We start from the raw sequence: 18967 nt of genomic DNA, 5'->3' as shown, positions 1-18967 counted from the left end.
AGTTGGGGTTGATCCTGCTGTAGGCAGGGGTCTGGACCAGATGACCTCCTAAGGTCCCTTCCAACACTAGGATTCTATGATTCTAAGTAGAGTACATTTTGTTTTCTAGAATGGGAAGCCTGGAGTGGTTAAGCACTGGAATAAAATACAGCGGGTGGCTGTCGACTCTCCATCCTTGGCGATATTTAAGAAGAGGTTGGAGGAATACCTAACAGGGAATGATCTAGATGGTGCTTGGTCCTGGTGGGAGGTCAGGGGACTGGACTTGACAACCTCTTGAGATCCCTTCCACTTCTAGTGTTCTATGACTCTGTGTACTCACTGCTGTTGCAAGGCAGAGACCAGGCCCCAGGAGTTTATTTTGTGAATTCCTGCACGAGATTGCCTGCATTGGGCTAATGTTCCATCCACCTCCTCCCCCACTCTCCACAATCAATCTTCCTCCCCCTTTTTTCCTGCAGGCATCAGGATTTATTGGCTACTGCCCAATGCCTTGTTTCGCAGGTCAAAGGTCGCTCACTCAGCCAGACCCTGGAGCTAAATCACATGAAGCGAAAAGTGACCTTTACCTGGAATGAAGAGTGGCCTGTTGTGGAAATTATAGGACAGGAAAGAGTGTGAACTTCCCTTAATGGTTTCAACACTCCTGCCTATCGGGTTTCTCTTGCCGATTCAGACAAAGACCTCCCCAGTGTAATAACAGTCCTTTTAAAAATACAAACCGTAACCTTACAAATCTTTTAACGGCAGCGTGCCTCTGCAGCAGGGGGGTTGCTACTGGGTATGTCCAGCACCTACAGAAATACAGTCATGTCTGGGGTGGAGGAGGGTAACAGCCTCTGCAGCTAACAGCACACTGCATGGGGGAAATTTTGGCCGGGGCTCTAAGGCAAATGGAATGTGCTGTGGGATCATCCGTGAGTCTGTGACCTTTACAGCTGAGAACACGAACGGGAGGGTGTTTCTGCTCTGCATGGCCACTGTAGGTTTGTCCTGAAGCCCGCGGTCCAAACTTCCCCTCTCGTTGCATTAAGGGAGTATGGGTTTTGTTTGTTTTTTTGCTGGGGGGGCGGGGGGGGGCGCCGCCACGGGGGCCTGCATGGCAGTGGTGCTTTGTGGCTACTTGTCTTCCTCCTTACTTGGTTCCGCCAGGCCTGGCCTTAGGGGAATCCCCCACCACACCCACCAAGGTCTTGCAGAGAAAAGCAGGCAGGTGCCAAATCGGAGGGATTGTTGGGAACTACCTGAACCCCAGCTGGCCTGGTCCCTACAGGGCAGGGAGCTGGGAAGGGAAGGGGGAAGACAAGGCATGGAGGAATTCTTAGGGATGCTTTTCGGTGTAGTTTTTCTTCTGGGAGGAGGTAGCATGATGAGCTGTTAGAGCAATAAATGGAGCCAGGATTGCAGGGCTCTGTTCCCAGTTCTCAGACAGCAGTGCAGGGACTAGAGGAGGAAACTGGGAGCCAGTTAAATCCCTTTGCTGACCGACTGTGTGCCCTTGGCTCAGGTCACCTTGGCCCTCACCCTTTCCCTGCCGCTGTACAATGAAACCAACCACGGACTTCACCGATGTTTGCGAAGCCCATGGAGATCCTGAGCTAACAAGCACAGAGTTTTCTCCTGAGCTGTCCTTGCCCCCAAACCCTGCTCCGTGCCTGCTCGAAAAGATCATCTTGCTGTGCCCCATCAAAGGAGGTAGCAGAGCCAAGGTGGAGTGACACAGCCCAGCCCATGTGCATGAGCAAGGGGAATTGCTGGATATTAATAAATACTCCCAGTGGAGCAACCTTTGGCTTTATGGATCTACGGCCAAGTAGGGGCAGGACTAGCTCTTGCATCCGTGGCACTGGATTGGCCTGCAGAGTCTAAAGGGGAAACCTGCCTAGGCCAGTGGAACCCACAGATCTAGGTGGGGGTCACTGTCCCATGGAGTTAGTGCTTAACTCACTTACACAGAGAAAGAATGAATCTCCTCTACAGCCCTAGCTGGGTGGCAGCTGTAGTAAAGGCACCTGCACCAAGGTCCTAAGTTCAAGCCCACCTGTGGGTGGTCACACCAGCTCCCTCCAACCCACCCCTTGCTGCAGGGAGCCATCTCCCCAAAGGCTCCATCCTGGCTGAGCTGTTCAGGAGGTGGTTTGAGGGTGCTGCTGTGGGAGGGGAAGGGTGAAGAGCAGAGGGGGAGGAATCAACCCAAGGCAGATCTTGGGGTGGGGTGGGTGAGCTAGGGATGTAACTTGCAGAGCACATTAGAAATCCAAGTGGCTCTTGAGTGCATTAGTGCTTCCCTGGATTGGGCAAGCCAATAGGACTGCTGCCCCAGGGCAGCCATCTGCAGATCTCCAGGGCACCTGCTGACCCACCCTGGTCTCCTTTTCAGTCTTGTCAACCCTCAGATCTGCCTGAAAGACCATGAGGATAGTTGAAAAATTAGCTGGTGGGCAGAGTGTCTGAGCTTCCCCTCCCTGCGCAGCCAGCTGGGCAAGGCGCTCTGGGGTCAGGGGTTTGCAATTGTAGGTGGGAAGTGGAAATTATCAGAGAGAAGCATAAGGGGGGGTGTTACGGACTCTGTGCCCCCCAAATACCATCAGACCTCCACGACAACATGAGCAGAAGGGCCCAGCCTATGCTCACCTAGGCCACACCTGCCATGGAGCTGTGCCCAGTGATTTCTGAATCAAGCTCGTGTCACTTTTGCTCTGTTGGAAAGAGATCCAACTGCTAGGCAGCACTGCCCAGCACCCACTTCCTTGTACTCACTATCTGCAGCCCCCTCTGCTCTCTGGCTGTATGCTGAAGCGCCTGAAAGCAGGGACAGGCATTTTGTTCCACCTTTGTACAATACCTAGCTTCAGGGAATCCAACCTAGTTCATGATGGGAGCTCCTAAGTGCCACTGTAATACACCTAATAGTCTACAGGGCTCAGCGCAAAGGTTTTGAAATCCTAGGCATTACCATAATACATCTAATAATCCAGGGGCAGCCCTATATTTCTTTGCACACGTAGGGATTCGGTGGCTAAAAAGCAGGCAACGCAATGAAATCAGCAGCCGATATTAAAAGTTCGATTTTTGTTTTTGTTTTTAATATTTCATCCACTTTACAGGGCTACAATTGTCTTAAATATTCTGAAGTTTAAATACAATCTGTATAATAATGTTATTATAAAATGTAAACTTTCAGTGTTTTTATTTTATTCTATTTAATAATCACAAAGTTTTAATACCTGAATGTCTGCAAAAACTGAAATATTTCACCGCGGGATTCCCAGGACAGGCAGCCCGAGGCCCGCCATTATCAGAGGTAGAATGTGGTTTTTATTCTTTTTTTTGTGGTTTTTGTTTTTTGGTTTTTGGTTTTTTTTTTTTACCTGAGTTAAGATAGCGTGCTGGATAATTGCCTCTGCAGCTGTGTTCATTCCTTTTGCTTTTCAAACCCCAGAGAAACAATTACAAAAAAAAATCGATATGCAAAAAGGAAAAAAGCTGAATGTGATATACGCTTCCCCCCCATTAAAAAAGAAACAACCAAAAATTAGTGGGGAGAGGAAGGAATAAAAATAGGGACTGTACAAATGCAGAAACCTACTAAAAATCTCAACACACACCCCTACCCCAGCACAAAACCAGTGACCAAAAGAGTTCTTTGATGGTAGTCAGGCAGTCCCTTAAAGCAGCATGTTTTAAGTCCCAGGAGCAAGCACCGTCCTAACCAAAGCTTCAGAAGCAAGCAGGGCTCAGCGGAACCCTGGGCGAGTGGGGAACTGGGGGGCATGAAACAGCATTAGCCAGGTGAGAGTTAAGAGGGCGGGGAATGGCTTTTGGGAGGAAAACCTTTTCTCTCTGGCCTCTGGGCTGTCCAGCATTTGGCATGAGGTTTGCTCTGTGCTTGCCAGTGCTGTGGACACCTCCAGGTTCCTGCACCTAGCCTTCCGGCTCCTTGGCTCATGCTGGGAGATGCTGCGGCAGCCCAGAGGCACAGCAGAGAGACAGGCTTTCTCCCCAGAAGCTGTCTTCCTGCCAGTGAGGGGCCCTTTCCATACGCTAGCTGGGCCCGGTGTTGAACCTGGGGACCCTGTCCGGATCTCGCTCGGGGACATGCTACCGTGGGCCCGAATGCTGCACGCAGCCCCTTCTGAAGTCAAGTATCTCAGCAGTGCTCAGGTCCAGGTGCCCCTTGCACCTTTGGTACCAGCAGCTGCCCGGCCTCCTTTGACAAGAGCAGGGCAGGGAAAAGTCAGAAGGCACCCGAATGAAGCTGCCTCTGCTGCAGTCAAGACTGGGGAGTAACCCAGGTCACGCTCTCCGCTGTGCCAGGCGGCATTATGCCAAGTTTCTCCTGGATGAAAAAATCAGGGATAAGAAATCACCCTCCCCCCCAAACCTCCAAACAATTGGAACTTAAAACAAGGGACACAGCAAGCAAATCCTGTCCCCCAACCCCGTCCCCCAACAGTACAATCAGATCCAGACAGCAGGTCGTCTGCCCTGAGTAACCATCTGGCTCTCACTCCGAGAGCCCAGACCGCATACGAAACCCGTTTTGCTCCCAAGGTTGGGTTTGCTTGACACGCACACGCAAAACACACACAAGCTCTAGAAGCTAATATAGAAATTCTCCCATCCCCAACCCACCCCGCTTCCTAAGGCTCTTTATACAAGGCGAAACAATGTGTTTGTTTGGAGAGAGGATATGTTTCCAGCCCCGGCTCTGCACAAAGTACCAAGGGCCTAACCAGGTAGGGTGTCTAATGAAAGAAATATATGGAGATACACACACACACATCGCATAGAACTAGAAGGGACCTCTGAAGGTCTTCGAGTCCAGTCCCCTGCCCTCTTGGCAGGACCAAAAAAAGTCCCTTTTTTTTTAAAATGTATTTGCCCCACATCCCTAAATGGCCCCTCAAGGACTGAGCTCACAACCCTGGGTTCAGCAGGCTAATGCACCTCCTTGGTCCTGCACCCAACACGGGCTGGGAGCAGCTGTGGATGCCCTCAGTGACAGAGACATCACGAGGAGACGCCTCTAGCTGCAGGCTTTGGCGTTGAGGAGGTGGGAGAGGGGAAAACCCTTCATCAGATCTAGCTACTGAGAGAGGGTTTCGGGATCTTTGATCTCGCCCGAGATGCATACTGATTGTAGGCTGCGGGTGAGCAAACTCGCTTGTCCCAGACTACAGGGCCGATTCCGCTGCCGGAGCGCAAACAGCCCAGCTGAAAGGGGACCCGACCGGCGTTTAGACACCTGTGCTACTTGTCACGCTCCAGAGACGGCTCCTACATTGCTTGGAGCCATCCAGGATGCGTCAATCTGACCACGCATGCAGCCCGATTTGGCTGAGCACATCGAAGTGCTCCTGTGACTCGGGTGGATGGAGTGGCCTCAGAGAGCCAGGATGCACTGGAAGGTTTGTGCAGGTGGGAGAAAGCCCTGTGGTCCTGTGCCGGGCGGCCACGGGCCGTCAGCTCTTCCCTCTGGGCTGAACTCCACTTTGCACTTCACCTGTCAAAGCTCCTGGCTGGAGCTCGCGGGGGGCAGCAGCCCAGGGAGTCTGCCAAGGCAAGGAGACAGAAGGCATTTGCGGCTGGCAGCAGGGAAGGAACATGAGAATGGGGGACAGGATCGTAGCTTTCTGGGGCTCTGACAGGACAAGAGGGGAACGAGGAGCCCTGAGAAGCAGGATGCTGAAGTAGCAGCGGGGAAGCCGTGTTAGTCTGTAGCTGCAAAAACAAGAAGCCCTGCAGCACCTTATAGACTAACAGATTGACTGGAACAGAAGCTTCCGTTGGCAAAGATGCATCTGACGAAGCAGGTCTTTGCCCACGAAAGCTTATGCTCCAAAATATGTTAGTCTATAAGGTGCCACATGACTTCTCATTGTTTTTAGGCTGTTGAAGCATATGTCTTATGTTCCCAGCTGGCACCAGGCTCCAGCCAGAGCCCCCAGAAGTCAGCACAAGCCACTCTTTTGACTTCAGTGGATTCTGGCCGGATGCCCTTCATCTCACCAGGCATCAGAAGCTTCAGCCTCCCTGGGGATGAAGGGTCCCCTGTGCTTATAGGCACCTGATTTCCAGAAGCACCAACCACCTGCAGTTCCCTTTGTCTCCCCTTGCTGGCTCTGCCGAAAAACCCTACAACCCTCAAAAAGCAGGAGGTGGAGACGCTGCATAGCCTGGGGTCCCAAAGCTTGGTCTGATCCCTTGTCATCTGGCACTGGGGGAGGAGAAACAACTTAGAAGCTGGATCTTTCTCTCTGGCTTCCCAGTGTCTGCTTGCTGCTTCCCACCACAAGCTCCTTTCCCAGAGGGCTGGTCCCCCAGCTGCAAGGCAGCCTTCGGGTGCAACTGCTGAGAAGGGCCATGATCCTCTAATGCCAAACCTGCCCCCCACTGCTCAGCAGGGCCAGCATCGCCTGGTCCCCAGCCCACTCTCTGTAGCTTGCACCTTCCACCCTGCAGGCGCCATCAATTCCAACCAGGCGGCTTATCTGATTGTTACTGCAGCTCCCTGCCCGCCCCTGCACTTTCGCCCTCTCCTGCTGCATCACAAAAGTAGGCCACCTCCTTGGTGCATGCTCGGGCCAGGCCCTTCCTTTGCCTTATGCACCCCGTCTCAGGCAGGGCCGATCCCCTCCAAGCTCCTGCCATGGAGAAAGATGTGTCTGTAGCAGCCTGAAGCAGCAGCGAAGTCTCACTCCCCAGATCCTCTGGCTTCCGAATTCTCCCTGTTCAATCTGCAGCAGAGAGAGAGGCGAGCTTGGGGCTGGCCTTGGACAGACGCAGAATGTGCAGCTGCGCAGGGCACTGCTACGCTTGGATCCCCCCAGATGTAGTGGTGCCCCAGGCAGCAGCATGCACAGGGCCAGTGGTGAAGCCCCAGGAGCCCGAGGCCAGCAGCAGCTGGGGTGCCACCTAAAATGGGTGGGGGTTGCGGCAGCATCCCGCCAGTTTCCATGCCTGTGTCTTCCTGCCTTGCTCCCGCCCCACCCCCTCTGCAGCCGCCCAACCCCTCTGGTGGATTGGCAGTTCCTCCTCTCCCTCCCCAATGTCAGGCACCATCAACAGTTACGGACGGCCCTGTGTTTGCTAGCGTGGACTTTCTGTAGTATTACACGGAGATCACACCCACCCGACTTTGGCACAGCAGCCACATGAGGTCTGCCTTGCTGCTCTGCTGCCTCACAAGGAAGCGTCCTGCCTGGAATCTGCCCCCCCAGTGCCACGGGAGTGGGCCACAGAGCGAGATGCTAATTGTCAGAGATCGCATGCCTCTGCAAGCGACTTAGCAGCCGGCTGGGCCGAGGCGCACATCTGTCTGGGCTACATCCTGAGGCTCCGGAAGGAGCTGCCCCGGCCTCACTAACCTGGATCTCGGTGAGATACAAACCAGCTGCTGGGTTACAGAGCAGAGAGCTGCACTGGCTGGGCTGGATTGGACTGAAAGTGTCCCCTGGCCTCTAAGGTCAAAGGGGTGCACCTGCACGACAAGGCAGAGCAGGGCGGGCATTTCTAGCTGGATTCTCTGGGAGGCCAAGGTGCTATCAGCCACCTGAGAGGCCCTGGTACCTCCCTGAAAGGCACACTCTCCTGTCGGGATCTCAGCAGTCAGGGAAATAGAGGAGTAGCCAAGCCAGGCCCTGCTGTTTACTGGGAGGTTACTGGCACTGGTGCGACCGACAGGCAGTGAGAACGCACCAGCCCCGCCCAGGATTGCAAAGTGGGTTGCAGCAGGGCAGCAAGGCTGCAAGGAGGGGGCGTAAAGGTGCAGACTGAGGCCCGTTTAGGAGGGACCAGGGAACCGCCTAGCGGAACGCAGCTTGGAACACGCATGAAGAGACTTCCCCACTGCCGCGCAGCAGCTGCGTTTCTTCCGCAGCCTGGTTCACTTGCATCCTCCCGGATGCACCAGAGACCAACCTCAGCCATGGCACAAGCAGACGCCAAGTCCACTGAAACCAACAGACACTGCACCTACAACTCCCGTAAGACCCTGCGTGTCCCAGGCACACAGTTGAGGTCACATTGCCTTGGGGAAAAGCGAGGAACCGGCTCTCAAGTCAAAGGCTGGGAAAGGGGACACAACTCCAATTCAGACAGCGCACTCTGGGTGTAACAAAGCTGACTCACTCTTGACCCAGAGGGCTAGGCAGGTAGCTTTTAACACCGCCTAGGATTAAATCCATAGGCTCCAGCCTCTCCGTGCACCATGTTTAAGCCCCTTTGTGGCTCCTCCCACCTGAGATAGGCAGCAGGAGTCAAAGCAGCACAACCCAGCTAGCGCAGATGCCGTCACACTGGTATAAAATGAGCTCTTGCTGGAGGAGAAGGCAAATAACTCAACTGGTATAAAATCACCTTTATACTGGCTTAACTGTAGCCACCCCAGGGGCTGTACTGATAGAACTATAACAGTAAAAAGTCACACTCCTCATTGCCATAATGGTATTGGTAAAAACCAGCATTCCCCCTCATTTTTTTTCCACCCATAGGTGGAATAAATTTTATCACATGCACCAAGGCATGGGTGGATATGAACCACCCATAGAAACACACGCTGCCGGCTGTGGGTGCTCTGCTAATCAGCTGGATAGCACCAGAATCTCTCCAGGCCGCCTACCTGAGGGCTCAGCTTACAGGGAATGCTGGTAAAAACCATCGTGGCTAGGAAACATGTTAATGCTTCATCATTCCCAGACCCGCCCCCAGCAGAAGTCAGCGTACATGACAACAGGGTTCACTATTCTCCTGTTAGTTCCTACCTAGAGCCCAGCTAGATGGCAGGTAGGTCTGCTGGTCTGACTAGCTGTGTGCAGCAAGTGACCATTCAGTCACTCAGTGGAACTTAAAGGGTCAATTTCAATGAACTGAAAGCAACCCGAGGGCCTTGCCTTCCCTCTGCCAGTTTCCCAGCTTTCGCAATCACCTGAAGAGCCGGTCTTGGGATGGGAAAGAAGCAGCTAGGGGCCTCATGAAAGTCAGTGGGAACTGACTTAGGTTTGGCTCCAGCCCTGCAGAAGGAGACAAGCAGTGAAACTGACCACACACAAAGCGCTGTCAGATGCACAAAGGAAAACAAACTGCAAATAACCCGGGGGGATTTCGTCCACTCTCTAATCTCCGGCAGGTGAGCTGCAGCAATGCCAGGGGGATGTGTTTGGACAGAAATGCGGCGCGCCTATGGCGTATCTTTAACGTTCACAATGGAGATTTAAAAAAAAAAAAAAAAAAAGAAAGAAAGAAAAATAAAAAACTAAACTCAAACCCCAGTGCACGTTCTAAAAAATATCTCTGCAACAATATGCTTCATCGCAGGGCTCCAGCCCATGGGACCGTCTGCCCAGCAGCATAACAAGCAGCAGAGGCTTGGGGCGTTGTCTGTCGGGTTGTGCATTTTCAAATGTTCAACATTTGCAATGCGTGTGTGTGTTTGTGTGTGTCACCAAAACAAGAACTCAGCTTCCACGGTGACCCCTGAGATCAGCTTGGACAAACGCTCGGGGTTTGACGTGTTGGATTCCTTTGAAATGCCGCCCCCCCAGGCCATTCTGAACATACCTAGCCCCAACATCTGCCTCTAACAGCAGCAACACCTCGAAAAGGATTTGGGGGACAAGTGCAGAGAGATGGAAAACAGGAACCTCACTGACTTTTATCCACTCCACCTGGTTTTTCCAGTTAATAAAAATAAAAAGGAACCTAGGACGAAAAAGTTTGCCATGTCAGCCCTGAGCAGATGATGAGGTGTGACAGCTATCTAGAAGTGAGGTGGGAATGCTGAGCAAGGGAGACCATGTACAATCTCCATGCTACATTGTAGGATTGCCTTTAGATCAGTTTCTCTCTGCTGCGAGGTCTCAGGCAGGTGGCTGCTGGTGATATGCAGGGTCAGGGGACTGGAGGCAGTCAGAGCAGCTCGTGACCAGTAAAACAGTCCGGGAGCTGGTTTATCAAATGGAAAAGCACAAAAATCTCAAGAAAAGCCATGGTTTAAAAAATCCAGAGGGGTTCCCCCTGTCGTGTGCTTCTAAAAGCAGCTATAGAGGTGCCACCATTTTGCAAGTGAGGTCACGCCGGGAGGCATGTCAGGTGCCAACCCTTTGCACAGATGCTCGCCCCTGTGCAAAAGTGAGCGTGCCAATCTTACTCACTTTCGCTTCTCACCCTCCCTCTGCGCTGGTGTAAATCACAGCTGATGAAAATCAGAATCAGGCCCTTTATAGCGCCTGATAGACAAGTGAGGACCCTCCGGTGCCTTTACGAGCAGTCGCAGAACAGGGCAGAGAAATCTCTGAATACGGCAGGACACGGGAGTATGGCCTGATCCTGAGAAGTGCTGACCAAGCTGCTTGGGTGGGCTTTAATGGCGCTCAGCACCTTGCAGGATTGTTCCCAGCTGGGGATTTTTGAGGCTTCTCAACCCCTTGCTGGACAGATTCATTCTGCAGCAAGTCCTAGATTGTCTCTAAATTGGAGTTTCTCCTCCCGAACAGACCCCTCCCCCAGCACTGCTGTCAGGAGCACAGCACACACCACAGAGCTCATTAAATTACGCTCCCTTGGACTTAATTACGCAGAGGTAACTGCGCTGTAAGCCCCTGGGAACAAGGTTCTCTGGAAGGGCTGGGGTGGGGAACCAGAGGATCCATTGACGTTAATTTTCTCCACCGAGAAATTAAACAAGCGCACGAGAAAAACAGAACAGGCCACATGTAACAGGCCAGCCGGTCCCTTGCGAGGACGCCTAACTGCACAGAGCTGCAGGCAGGTCATCTCCCTCCACACCCCTGCAACGGTGCAGCCACTGTTGGGCCACAGATTCAGCTGAATCCTGGGATTTTCCAAGAAGCCCCGCGGCGGTAGGTGCGAGTCAATGGGAGGCGGGAGCCTAACTGCATCATACATAGATCCAGATCAGAGGGAATGAAAGGGGAAAAGGGAGGAGGAGGGCAAAACTGCTGCCCCCTCGGAATCCCAGTAGCTAGAGAATCCAGAACCTTGGTTAAACCCGTCCGAGCGCCAGGGGCCAGGCGTGGTGCATGGGTTTGAGTCGGCCTAGTGTCAGGCCGGCGGAGGCCAGCCTTCAGGGCAGGCACCTCGTAGGTTTGCATAAATTACAGCTCAGTTCAGCTTTCCCGCATCAAAAGCGCTGGGGGCTAGAACGCTGCCCCCTCCTGCCCTTCCACGGACCTTGTGCAAGCAGGGGGCACGGACTGGTGGGGGCATTCGCGTGAAGCCTCCCAGGCAGATGAGCTTTGAGATCAGGAGGCAACCTGCATTCATAACACCGACCGCGGCTTCCCTCGCCTCGTCCAGCACATGGGGGCCTTCCCGAGCCTCGCAAAATGACAAGGGACCAGGGGTCTGTGCGCTCCTGCCACGCTGCCTCTCAGGAGCCTGGTAGATCTTGCCCAGAAAGTAAGGCAGGTCAGTGGCTCAGCTTTGGTAACCTCCCCTTCCCTCTGCTGCCCCTCGTCCCTTCGAGCAGCGCCAGAATGTACCAGCCACTTGGGAGTAGCTGTCACCCTGCACCGGGTCCGGGCTCCAAAGCTATTCCTCAGAGCCTGATCCTGACCGTAGCGGTTCCCAGAATCACACAGTGCAACTCTGCACGGTTCAGCCGGTGCCCAAGTGCTGCTACAGAGCCACTTCCCCCTTTTAGAAGCTGATGGGAACAGAAGGGGCAGCCTGCGTCCATACAGCACAGGAAGCCAAGGGAGCTCGTCTAACGGAAATCTCAGTGATTACTTTGCTCACGGCCTCTGGCTGGGGACTCTCTTCTATGCCTGGGGGACAGAGGGTGCTCTGGACCAGGGATGGGAGACAGACTCCTGGCTGCTTTGCCGGTCAGTCGTGCAATGCAAAACCTCTTTGTTCTTTGCCTCCAAAGCAGAATCGGTGCCTCCCAGGTCACACCCAGAGAATTCCTGCCAGCCAGGGCATGGTATTGCTGCAGTGAGCTGGCTATTGACCTCAAGCCACGACGCATCCTCATGCACCGTCTCCCTGCAGCCCCCAAGACGCTCAGCCCTATCCCCAGAGTGTTCAGACCTAAACTGTAAAGCATTTGCTGATGTCCCCTTCACGTCAAGGCCTCGAACCAGCCCTTTGCCAAATCAGGACCCTAAGGAAGCAGACTGGGCATGCAGACAGCTCCACTTGCAGCCAGCTGCCTCTCCTGCATGCTGTGGCCCCAATCCAAAGCACCCGCTCCTACGCACGTGCTTAACTTGGAGTGGGTGAGTAACTCCTTCAAGCTACAGGTAGGCCTAAAGTCCAGCAGGCACTTAAGTGCTTTTTGGGCTCAGGGCTGGATCAGGCTGCCACAGGTCCAAGATCCATCAGCGTGTTGCGGAGGGAGCAGAGAGCCTGCAATGGCACCCCAACCCTTTCTCTCTATCCCTGAAGGAAACAGATACTACAAACACAGGCTCTTCCCAGCGAAACAGCCCTGCAAAACAGTTTCCTAATAATTGCCCATCAGCTACACAATTCAACCCCCTAAAACTCCGCACGGAGCTTTGCTTAACCGCCCCAGTCCCCAAAACCACCCCCATTCCACCCTGCACACAAACACCTGAGCTCGTTCGCTGGGTCACCCCGGCTCTCTCCTGCACCTCGGGTGTCGCCAACGTCTGAAAGAAAGTTGCACAGATCGAAACTGACCAAAGATCCACATTGGGTGATGACACGAGAAAAAAAAAGGAGGTTACATGTTTTTTGTTTCCCTGAACAAACACTAATATATATATATATATATATATATATATATACACACACACACACACACACTCACACAGACATGTGTGTGTGTGTGTGTGTGTATTATATATATATAATTTGTGTGTAAGGTTTGATTTTTTTCGAGACTAAAATAGAAGCTATTTACAAAAAAGATCCAACTAAGCACTTTGTCAAATGCCAGAGAGCTTGAGTGTCATTCTTTTAAAAAAAACAGAGACTCACTGGACTAAAATTTCTCCCACTTCTGCAAATTTTGTTTTCAGTTTCACAAAAAAAAACAAAAAAAAAAACCACCCCGAAAACCAAAGAGGCTGGGAGATTTCATTAAACGCGCAGGCCAGCAGGCGTGGGTGCAGCTCTGTGTCCGTCCGGAGGTATCCAGGAGAACACAATTGCCACCAACATTATGGAACGACTGCACTGTGCAAAGCAGGCTGGCTGTGAGGTGCAGAGTTCTGGGCTGACTGTGCGTCAGGTCCAAAGCTAATAGGTAACCACTGGCTCAGGGTCCAGGCTGCTTTTAATGAAACCCCCTGGATTAAAGCTTTTCTCCTTGCAAAACTCTCTCTCCGGTCCTCTCGGGGGGAGGGGGAGGTGGGGATGCCCCTCGCCCCCGGGAAAGCCAGATCCAAGATTGGTTTTTGGCATCAGCTGTGCTAGAAGCTCCAGGCGCGGGTGTACTGTGGTTTTGTCTTTTGGGGAGATGAGGCGCTGGCGTGGTGGGCAGGGGGCCGGGCTAAGGCGAAGAGTTATTAGAGGTAGAGGTTGGAGGGGCAGACAAACCAGCGGGGGCAGCCTGGGAGACGCCGCTGCTGCCCCCTGTGCTGCTGCTGTTGCTGCTGCTGCTGCTCCGGCTCCCGCTGTTTCCTTTGCTGTAGGCGGTGGAGGTGGCCGAGGGGCCGGGCGTCTGTGCAAATAGCACACCTGGGGGCAGACAAGAGGGAGAAGGTTGGGGGGAGGTCGCTAACTCCAGCTGCAAAATGGGGAGATCGCTCCTTCCTTCCTCTCCCTGCCCTGCTGATCGCCTGATCGCCGTTAAGGAATAAGCACCACCAGATACCGGTGAAGTACAGCTATGACCCCACAGTTCTGTTCCCAGCAATGGCGTGACGTGGGGCAAGTTACCGTGTCCTTATTCCCCCTCCCAACTGTCTCTCTGGATCAGAGGTCGGCAAACCCTGGCAGGGGTGCCGAGAGTGGCACGCGAGCTGATTTTCTGCGGCACGCGAGGTGGGAGCTCAGCCCCACCCCTCCTCCCTGGTGCAGCCGGGAGCTTGCTCCAAGCCAGGCCGCCTGCGGGTTAACAACAGACCGGCTAATGCTGCCACCCACCAGCTAGACGGGAAAGCTCGGCCTCTTCATTTACTAATGAAGGTGCTGGAAGTCGGACTGTTAGTGACTTGAAAAAGTATCACCAGCACTCGGACCGTCCATAGAGATCAGAAGGTCAAATTTCAGCCCCCGTCTCAGAGAGGGTGCTGACCCCTGCTCTGGATTGCAAGTTCTCCAGGGCAGGAACCGTCTCTCGGCAGGTGTTGTACCACGCCCAGCCCTACGGGGTGTGACTCGCAGCCTCTAATTCAGGGATGGGCAATAAAATAGTGGCAGCCTGCCAGGGCTAGCCCCTGACGGGCCGGTGCCGCCATATTCACCGGCGCCTCCACAGGTATCGGGCTCTCACAGCTCTCGCTGGCTGTGGGTCACCGTTCATGGCCAACGGGAGCAGCAGGACGCAGTGATGATCGGGAGCGTGTCTGACAGAAGTTTGACACTCTGGAGGTTGATCTTCCGGGATTCGATTTGGCAGCTCTAGTAGGGACGCGCTGAATTGAACACTCAGGGGATGTTGGTGACCCCAGTACTCCTGGCAAGTCGCGAGGAGTAAAGGGAAGTACATGAGAGAGTTTCTCCCATTGACCTCCCGCTGTGGGGACGGCGGAGAAAGTCGACCTACGGTATGCCAACTCCAGCTATGCTATTGCCACCGCACCCTCAGCAAATTTGTGAATGAGACTAAGCTGGGGTAGAGGGAGATAGGTTGGAGGGTAGAAAGAGGGTCCAGTGTGACCTAAACAAATTGGAGGACTGGGAGCAAAAGAAATCTGATGAGGTTCAACAAGGATGAGTGCAGAGTCCTGTACCTGGGACAGAAGAATCCCGAGCATTGTTACCGGCTGGGGACCGACTGGCTAAGCAGCAGTGCAGCAGAAAAGGACCTGGGGATTACAGTGGATGAGAGGCTGGATATGAATCAGCAGGTGCCCTTGTAGCCAAGAAGGCTAACGGCACATTAGGCTGCATTCAGAGGAGCATTTCCAGCAGAGCTAGAAAAGTTGTTATTCTCCTCTATTCGGCACTGGTGAGGCCACATCTCATGCATTGTATCCAGTTCTGGGCCCTCAGTACAGAAAGGCTGGGGATGCACTGGAGAGAGTTCAGTGGAGGGCGACCAAAATGATGCGGGGGCTGGAGCACATGACCTACCAGGAGAGGCTGAAGGATCTGGGTTTATTTAGTTTGCGGAAGAGAAGAGCGAGGGACGATTTCATAGCAGCCTTCAACCTCTTAAAGGCAGGGCTCTAAAGAGGACGGTGAGAGGCTGTTCTCAGCAGCGAGGGATGGCAGAACAAGGACCAATGGACTCAAGTTACCGAGCAGGAGGTGTAGGTTTAATATTAGGAAAAACCATTTCCCCAGGAGAGTGGTGAGGCACTGGAATGTGTTACCGAGAGAGGTGGTGGAATCTCCATCCCTAGAGGTTTTTAAGTCCCGGCCTGCCTGGGATGATTTAGTTGGGGTTGATCCTGCTGTGGACAGGGGGCTGGACCTGATGACCTCCTGAGGTCCCTTCCAGCCCTAGGATTTTACGACTTGATGACTTTGTCCCCCAGCGTCAGGCCTGCCCGGGGACACTGCTTCCCGCTGCTCCCATTGGCTGCAAACATCGATATGTAGCAGTGGCCTGCCAGAGACTAACCCTGGCATACTGGATCCAGCCCTTAGGCCAATATTTGCCCACCCAGCTCCAGGTGCTACTGGAGTAGGGCTGCTTCGGGAAAACAGCTCGCAAGGGCCTTTGTCCCTAAGGGACAGGGTTTGAAGGGACGCTGCTACCGGGCAGCAAGGCGCCAGGAGGCAAGTTGCTGCTTCTCAAACGCCAGCCCCGGAAGCCTGACAAGGAAGAAGCGCGTCTGACCCAGAAAGGCTGGCAGGGGACCGCAGCATCGGAACCGCCAGGCTGGTGCCAGCTCAGGGTCTGTCCAGCTCCCAGCAGGATGGAGCCCTGAGGGGCTACTGGGACAACATCTCACCGTTCCATGTCAACGCAGTCCCAGGGGGGCTGCAGCTGCCCTGGGTTTGCCGTGTCAGACTCTTTGGGCCAGCAATGGGCTGAGAAGGGGGGGACAGCGAGCGCTGTGCATAGAGAGGGAGACCAGGCTCTCCTCCCTTTACCTGTGTAGACGATGCCGTTGATCTCCACTGACATGCTGATGCTGTTCGTGCCGTTGCTAGTCAGGCTCATGCCGGAGTCCTGGCGGTTCTCTGCAGCCGGGAAAAGCAGATTATAAACCAAACAAGACTCGTCCTGACCCTCTAGGCACCCAGAACCCTGCAGGTGCTGCCCTCAAGCCCCTTCCTTCTGGGCTATTACAAACCCCTCTCCCTTCACAGGTAGGGGACTCGGCACCCTGATCTGCCTGGAATTGCTACTGGGGCCCTAGCGGAGAGGCGGCTGGGGTACCCGGAAATCAGCCTCGCCGAGGGCTTGGGAGACTGGGGGGAAGAGGTGGGGAATGTGGAGAGCCCTATGGACAAGGCTGGTGTAAGGCTCTGGGGTCGGAAGCAGAGACTTCCCCGCCCTGGGGAGGCAAACCCAGCCACTTCGGGACTTGGGATTTCAGCTCTGGTTAAAATGGGTCCAGCCCAGTGTGAATCCAGGAACTGCGTCTCATGCAGGCAGCGAGGCGGGGCTGAGAGGAGACGGGGTCCAGCTCAGACAAGCCCAGCGACCGGGCGTGAGGTAGGGGGCAGTGGCCAGGGGCCACTTTGAAGGCTCTGCTGCAGCACACTGCTCTGGGGGGGTAGCCAGCACCACCGTCCAGGTGGCGCTATGGGCTGACTCCTGTAGGCTCCGCCCCTTCCTCCCTTGGCCCCGCCCCGTCAAGGTGCACAGAGCTGAGCCCCCCTTGCCTCGTCCCAGAACCCATGAGAGCTGTTAGCACCGCTGGGCTCAGACTTTACACAAAAGAGGCCTGGGGTCCTGCTTGTTTCTGAACTCTGGCTAGTAAAACAGCCTTCCCAGTGCTGGCAGAGCACCAGCTAAGTAGCCCAGGCTTGGCCGAGGGCATTAGATACACACCTTTCAGGGCATGACTTAAGAATCAGAGGTCCTGGGTTCAATGCCCGCTGTTGCCAATCCATAAACAAGGGCAGTGTCACTCCAGCGGGCTGGGGCTGGGTTCCCTACAAGCCGAGTGCTTGTGTGGCCACACGAGAGATTCAGCGGCCGCCCAGTGGATTGGCAGAGCACCCCCAGCTCGGTTTTTTGTTCCAACTCAGCGCACATAGAAATTTATTCCGCACACAGATGGAAAAGACGAGCAGGGACATGGGTTGGACTAACTGCTGGGGAAGATCCCAGCCCCAATGCTACCCACCTGGAGAGCGGGTCCCTTGGCTATTAATGCGAATGCTCATGGGCAGCTGCGCTGTCATAGCCAGCAGGTTCTGCTGGATGGCCCGCTGCATCAGCCTCTGCTGTTCATCTGTCACCAGCGCCATCTTCTTCTCTGGAGGCTCCCCGGACTCCAGCTTCTCTCTCAGCTGCTCCAGGGCTGCAGCCTGAGCCGCCACCGCTGCCTGAGCAGCAGCGGCCTGCACAGCTGCTGCCTGGGCTGCTACCACGGGGTGGCCAGCAAGGGACACAGGGAGTCGGCTGGGCATGGAGATTGGGATGGAGGAGTCCTCTTCTGCGACAAAGAGAGGGCAGGGGGGTCCCGTGAGCTCAGGACGGCTGGTCCAGGCCAGCATCATGCATGATTCACACATGCACGGCACTGAGGGCTAATGGTTAGACCTGGGGGCTGGGAATCAAGCCTTGTGGAGCCTATTCTCAGCTCTGGGAGGGGAGTATCGTCTAGTGGTCACATCAGGGGAACTGGAAGCGAAGACATCCACCTCCTACTCCCACCTGCCTTTCTGAGAGACCTGGGCCACGTGACTGCCCCGCACGGTGCCTCAATTTCCCCTACGGTAGTCCAGCAATGAACCTGGCCTCCTTTGTGGTGGGTGGGCAGAGTCATCCCTGTGGAGCCACATGTCGCTGAAATTCTGACATTAAAGCGCATTGAGTAAAGGAGACACCGTAGCACAGAACTGAGCACAGGCCAGGACTCCGGGGTTCTCATCCGAGAGCTAGGAAAAGAGGGCAGAGGGGCTGGGACTCGGGACTCTGGGGTCTATCCCCAGGTCTGGGAGGCGACCGGGGTCTACGACAGGAGTAGTCAGCAGGTAGCCAAGTCCAGAGCGCCAGAGGCTTTTGAATAGATTCCAGAATCTTTTTATATTCTTCATCATCATCATTTTATTACTATTTTCTCTGGAGTCTGGACCTCGGCCAAGAACTTAGAACCTTGACAAAGAACAATTGACAATCCTGGTCTAGTAATTAGAGCAGGGCAGGGCGGAGAGAGGTGGGCGGGACTCAGGAATCCTGCACTCTATCCCTTCTCTCCTCCACGGTCAGGGTCTGGTAGCAGGGGGAGAGTGGAGAGAAACAGGACAACCTGGATAGTAGTTTTCGGTCTCTGTCAGTAAGATGCGATTGTACCTAAGGGCTAACTTGGGCCCTTAGGGACAACTTGGGTGCAGGACCCCTGGGTCCCATCCCTGCTCTTGAAGCAGACCTAGGTTTAGTATAGTTAGAGCAGGGGGGGACAGGACAGGACAACAGGGGCTCAGGAGACACACAGATGCCAGCCAGCTGATTAGCAGAGCACCCCCCCCAGGCTCTGGGTTTGTACTGATGGTGCATGTTCGCACATGCCTCGGTGCACGTAAAATTTATTCTGCACATGGATGGAAACAATTGGAGGGAACGTTGCTCATGGGTCCTGGGTTCTGTCCCGTGCTCAGCCACAAATGCAACAGGGATTTTATCACCTCCCCTCCCCAGAGCTTGAGAGAACAGAGCCAGTCCCTTGTCCTCCCCATGGCTTCA

The 18967-nt window shown here is 54.3% G+C and overlaps 1 protein-coding gene across 2 annotated transcripts in view; it reads right to left on the bottom strand.

The window, feature by feature from the left end:
* Nucleotides 1-12856: 12856 nt before the first annotated feature.
* ARID3A (AT-rich interaction domain 3A) overlaps nucleotides 12857-18967 on the bottom strand; it is a 126414-nt gene continuing 120303 nt past the window's right edge. For both annotated transcript variants that reach the window (XM_074978632.1, XM_074978631.1), the window contains exons 7-9: nucleotides 17406-17717; nucleotides 16201-16290; nucleotides 12857-13671 (exon numbers count right to left, since the gene is read on the bottom strand). In XM_074978632.1, coding sequence (XP_074834733.1) covers nucleotides 13484-13671; nucleotides 16201-16290; nucleotides 17406-17717 — 590 coding nt within the window. In that variant the 3' untranslated portion in view covers nucleotides 12857-13483. The remainder of the gene's footprint in view (nucleotides 13672-16200; nucleotides 16291-17405; nucleotides 17718-18967) is intronic.

The sequence above is a fragment of the Carettochelys insculpta genome, chromosome 27 (genome assembly GCF_033958435.1).
Source record: "Carettochelys insculpta isolate YL-2023 chromosome 27, ASM3395843v1, whole genome shotgun sequence".
NCBI lineage: Eukaryota > Metazoa > Chordata > Testudines > Carettochelyidae > Carettochelys > Carettochelys insculpta.
This window is presented reverse-complemented; position numbering and strand designations above follow the sequence as displayed.